The sequence below is a fragment of the Oncorhynchus clarkii genome, chromosome 4 (assembly GCF_045791955.1).
Source record: "Oncorhynchus clarkii lewisi isolate Uvic-CL-2024 chromosome 4, UVic_Ocla_1.0, whole genome shotgun sequence".
NCBI lineage: Eukaryota > Metazoa > Chordata > Actinopteri > Salmoniformes > Salmonidae > Oncorhynchus > Oncorhynchus clarkii.
In genome coordinates, this window is record NC_092150.1 from 83,404,845 (window position 1) to 83,410,844 (window position 6,000).

General features: G+C 48.2%; 1 protein-coding gene across 1 annotated transcript in view; it reads left to right on the forward strand.

Annotated features, from left to right (window-relative positions):
* The window catches only part of LOC139407380 (forkhead box protein N3-like), an 85,346-nt gene that overhangs the window by 26,744 nt on the left and 52,602 nt on the right, over positions 1 to 6,000 (forward strand). Inside the window, exon 2 of the mRNA XM_071151109.1 lies at positions 4,737 to 5,303. Coding sequence (XP_071007210.1) covers positions 4,755 to 5,303 — 549 coding nt within the window. The 5' untranslated portion in view covers positions 4,737 to 4,754. The remainder of the gene's footprint in view (positions 1 to 4,736; positions 5,304 to 6,000) is intronic.

Sequence of the window (6,000 nt, forward strand, 5' to 3'; positions counted from 1 at the left end):
ATGGACGGTAGCTGTGAGGCCCGAGATGCCCTTACATTGAATTTTGTTCGCTATACATGTTGCGGGATGCTATTCACAAGGACATTGTTCTGTCTCACGATTCCTGAGCATGAAGCGTCATATTGAATGTTCAGTGTGCTTTTTGGCTATATTGACGAAAACCCGATTCCATATGGGATCGAATGGTGTGCTCAATCCACAGCCGGGCGGCGGGCAGGCCTCTGCACTCTAGTTATGAATATGTCTACCTCTGCCATTGTATGATACACGGAGAGCAACTGGCAGCAAAAGAGCTGAGCACAGAACCTGGAGATATACTGCAGGTAACAGGTAACTTCAATTATAAACTACATCAAAACTATGTGGAGATATGGGATCAGAGCATGACAAAATTCAATTTCACACCGAGGCCTGGTGGTTATGTGTGTGTGTGGGGGGTATTGGAAAGAGGAACTGTTGTTATTTACAATGTATGTAAAATGGATGTTATGAAACGAAAAGAACAGAAAACAGTATCAGTAAGTGTCCCACACAAGTGATGACTTCTCACTTCCAACGCCTGAAAGAGCACTTTGGGACAACACAGGAGGTTGGTGGAACCTTAAATGGGGAGAACGTGCTCGTGGTAATGACTGGATCAGAATCAGTGGAATGATATCAAATACATCATACACATGGTTTCCAGGTGTTTGATGCCATTCCATTTGCATCTGGCCGTTATTATGAGCTGCCTCCTGTGTTTAAGATCAACTTCCCAATCTGTCTGACTGTGATCCTGGCTCAGTTGACATGCCTGTAAGTGAAATCAAACAGCTGTCATGTGATGCTGCAGACAACACATTCATGGGTCACTATGGAGAAGTTTTGGTTCCAGAATCAATGCCGTGTTCAAAACAACTGGGAACTTGGAAATCTCAGACATCCCAACTTCAGTGCACTCAAGATAACTGGGAACTTGGAAATCTCAGACATCCCAACTTCAGTGCACTCAAGATAACTGGGAACTTGGAAATCTCAGACATCCCAACTTCAGTGCACTCAAGATAACTGGGAACTTGGAAATCTCAGACATCCCAACTTCAGTGCACTCAAGACAACTGGGAACTTGGAAATCTCAGACATCCCAACTTCAGTGCACTCAAGATAACTGGGAACTTGGAAATCTCAGACATCCCAACTTCAGTGCACTCAAGATAACTGGGAACTTGGAAATCTCAGACATCCCAACTTCAGTGCATTCAAGATAACTGGGAACTTGGAAATCTCAGACATCCCAACTTCAGTGCACTCAAGATAACTGGGAACTCAGAAAGAAACAAGCTCTGACTGGGAAAAATCGTTTCGAATGGTCATTCAATTCAGACGTCCATCTTGGAAGGCAGATAGCCAAGTGGTTAGAGCGTTGGGCCAGTAACTGAAAAGTTGCTAGATCAAATCCCTGAGCTGCCAAGGTTAAACAAATCTGTCGTTCTGCCCCTGAACAATGTAGTTAACCCACTGTTTCTATGACATCATTGTAAATAAGAATTTGTTCTTAACTGACTTGCCTAGTTAAATAAGAGAAACAGGGGCTCTGACTTTCTGACCTAAAGATCATTGACTTCATGATTTGAACTCATCTTTGACCTCGTCTTGAAAGCACCATAAAACTAATGGTCTTTTTACCAGCTCATATCTATGTGAAGCTGGATTCAGTGTCTGCATTAAAACTAAAGACCCATCCAGGTTAGATGTGACAGCAGAGATGAGCTGTGCACTGTCGACCATGCCCACTGTCGACCACGGCCACTGTCGACCACGCCCACTGTCGACCACGCCCACTGTTGACCACGCCCACTGTCGACCACGCCCACTGTCGACCACGCTCGCTGACTTTGAGAAGCTCCGACGCGGCATGCTTCATGCACACCCATCTCATTAGTGGCGGTGAGATAAGAGAGATTATGTCAGACTCTTTTTGCAATTGACTGCCCCATATTACAAGTATGTGATGTTGAGTTGAGAAGACAATCAGAAATACTGTTATAATTTTTCTCTTTTGACGGCCATAGCCCCAAGTCAAAAAGTACTTGGGTGGTGTCACAAGAATTTTCAGATATCAAAATGGGGTCGTGAACAAAAACGTTTGGGAACCCCTGTGCCCTCATGCACCCCCCTCCACCTCATCGTGCACCCCCCTCCACCATCTCATGCACCCCCCTCCACCTCCTCCTGCACCCCCCTCCACCTCCTCATGCACCCCCCTCCACCTCCTCATGCACCCCCCTCCACCACCTCATGCACTCCCCTCCACCACCTCATGCACCCCCCTCCACCTCCTCATGCACCCCCTCCACCACCTCGTGCACCCCCCTCCACCACCTCGTGCACCCCCCTCCACCTACTCATGCACCCCCCTCCACCTCCTCATGCACCCCCCTCCACCCCCTCATGCACCCCCCTCCACCACCTCATGCACCCCCTCCACCTCCTCATGCACCCCCCTCCACCTCCTCATGCACCCCCCTCCACCTCCTCATGCACCCCCTCCACCTCCTCATGCACCCCCCTCCACCTCCTCATGCACCCCCCTCCAGCTCCTCATGCAACCCCCTCCACCTCCTCATGCACCCCCCTCCAGCTCCTCATCAAAATCAAGTCTGAACTTGTTCTGTCATCGGGGGGGTTGTGTAAAACATTGTAGAAGAGTTTATTTAGAGCTTGAGGAGAACACTAGATACACTGCTCACAACGCCTCGCCATGGCTCACAGTCACTCATAACACAGGCCCTAAATGGAAGGAGTTTGTTGTCATAGCAACAGTAAAATTAGATGACTTTACTGTCAGACATAATGTTTCGTGGCTCTGCCTGGTGCCTTGCCTTCCGCCATGGCAACATAAAACGTTCTCTTCCGCTCCCCTTGACAACCGACACCTCAACAACGTCCAACTGGGAACACTGTCACACCAGTAACGTTCTCTAGAATCTCTCTGAGCCACACCTTGACGAGCGTGTCTCACCAGTAACATTCCTTAGAATCTCTCTGAGCCACACCTTGACGAGCCTGTCACACCAGTAACATTCTCTAGAATCTCTCTGAGCCACACCTTGACGAGCGTGTCTCACCAGTAACGTTCTCTAGAATCTCTCTGAGCCACACCTTGACGAGCCTGTCACACCAGTAACATTCTCTAGAATCTCTCTGAGCCACACCTTGACGAGCCTGTCACACCAGTAACGTTCCCTAGAATCTCTCTGAGCCACACCTTGACGAGCCTGTCACACCAGTAACGTTCCCTAGAATCTCTCTGAGCCACACCTTGACGAGCCTGTCACACCAGCAACATTCTCTAGAATCTCTCTGAGCCACACCTTGATGAGCCTGTCACACCAGTAACGTTCTCTAGAATCTCTCTGAGCCACACCTTGACGAGCCTGTCACACCAGCAACATTCTCTAGAATCTCTCTGAGCCACACCTTGATGAGCCTGTCACACCAGTAACGTTCCCTAGAATCTCTCTGAGCCACACCTTGACGAGCCTGTCACACCAGTAACATTCTCTAGAATCTCTCTGAGCCACACCTTTGACGAGACTGTCACACCAGTAACGTTCTCTAGAATCTCTCTGAGCCACACATTGATGAGCCTGTCACACCAGTAACGTTCCCTAGAATCTCTCTGAGCCACACATTGACGAGCCTGTCACACCAGTAACATTCTCTAGAATCTCTCTGAGCCACACCTTGACGAGCCTGTCACAACGCTTAATATCTTAACCCCTCGCTTGCCTTGTTTATCCACATTCTATTTCCAGAGGCTTTTCATTAGTAGGGATATCTGCCATTCAGCTAAGAGGTGCTGGGGCCAATTTAAATTCATTACAGTCAATGTCAATATTGGTGCAACAACATGACGGGTAACTGCTGTTGAGTCACAGGGATACTGTCAGTTCAGGACGTAGATATATATTTAGAATGATCAGAGCAGGGAGGAAGAGCAGCTTCTGTGTGTTTGACAGATACAGAGCTGTTGTTCTCTTGCCATTCTCACAGCAGCTCTGGGCTGGGAGCCATGGAAACATGACAATGTTGCATGGGGGGGGGGGGCAGCTCTCTGTCAATCATTTAGACTTAAGAGACAGATCAGGGGATGACCACTTTGGCTCGTATTTTATTAACCTTTAATATACTAGTCAGTTTAGAACAAAATCTTATTTACAATGACGACCTACCCCGGCAAATTGTACGCAGCCCTATGGTACTCCCAATCATGTCCAGATGTGATGCAGCCTGGATTCGAACCAGGGACTGCAGCAATACCTCTTGCACTGTCCCAGACCACTGTGCTACTGGGGAACTGTACATGCTGCTGTTGGGATTAATCCTATCCTAGTGTGTGTGTGTGTGCGTGCGTGCGTGTGTGTGATGAGCATATGCTGATAACTCACCCATTGACTGAGTTCTGCATGTTCCCATATTGGCATCACCATACCAACAGAAGACGCCAACTAACACAGGATATAGGCATTTACCATGCAGTCAATGTAGATACTGTTCTATCAATTAATCTGCAGTTAACTAAATGCATTCTAACTCTCATTTATCTTCAGTGGTTGGTGTGATAGTTGCAGCAACCATTCCTGGAGATCGCAGTAGGAACTTAACTGTGTCTCAAAAACCACTGTAGAAACATAAGAGTTGCATACTTGATTCGTAGTTACCCAATATGATCTCCTCCTCTCTTCCCCCTCCAGGAGAGAGCCCAGGGTTGAATGGGACCCACTATGCCGCCCAGTAAGAAGGCCAGGAGCCAGAACAACGGATTAGTAGCCACCCAGGGTCTGAGTCCTTTCTACAGGGAGGCGGAGGCAACAGACCTGTCCTTGTCCCTGTCGGCCTCCTTCTCCAAGGCCGAGGACGAGGAGCTCACCAGCCTCTCCTGGCTCCACGAGAGCACCAACCTTCTCAACAGCTTCTCTCACTCGGGGCTCCGCTCCGTCTCCCCCCTGCAAGATCCTGATGGTCACCCCCTACCCCCCCTCTCCCCTTCCTCCTCCTCCCCCTCCCCCGATCCATGTGACTCCTCTTCCTACGACATGACCACGGGAGCCAATAGGAAGCCCCCGTATTCCTTCAGCTGCCTAATCTTCATGGCAATAGAGGATGCGCCATCCAAGAGGCTGCCGGTGAAAGATATCTATGGTTGGATCCTGGAGCATTTCCCCTATTTTGCTAGCGCCCCTACAGGCTGGAAGAACTCGGTGCGCCATAATCTGTCGCTCAATAAGTGTTTCAAGAAGGTGGACAAGGACAGGAGTCAGGTAAGGAGGAGAAGACACACAGACACACACAACACACACACTCCCCCCTCTCTCTCTCTCCCCCTCTCTCTCTCTCTCCCTTTCCCTCTTCTCTCTCTCTCTCTCTCTCTCTCCCTTTCCCCCTTCTATCTCTCTCTCTCTCCCCCTCTCTCTCTCTCTCTCTCTCTCTCTCTCTCTCCCTTTCCCCCTTCTCTCTCTCTCTCTCTCTCTCTCTCCCCCCCCCCCTCTCTCTCTCTCTCTCTCTCTCTCTCTCTCTCTGTCGCTCTCTCTCCCCCCTCTCTCTCTCTCTCTCTCTCTTTCTCTCCCTTTCCCCCTTCTCTCTCTAGCTCCATTTGTCTTCTGGGCTCTGGAGTATAGTTCGTTTGAGGTGATTGAACACATTTCAAAAGTGGTTTTCAGTCAAATACGGCCAGTATTTTGTATACAAATGTACAAGGAATTGCTTTATCAATACTTTATAATCTTGGCTTGAAAGTTGAAATTCTGAAGTTTAGAGTTTCCTGGAGGGAAAAGCCTTTCGGTTTTCATTTCAATCTTATATGGTCCCTTCTAAAGGCTTTTAAACATTGAACTAATAATTATATATTATAATACTAACTAATCATTCTCCTATTTCAGGAGCAGTTTAGCTATTTATCAAGAAAATCATTCCCTTGCCCAATTAATACTAAAAGTGGTAAGAACATTTATGACAAAC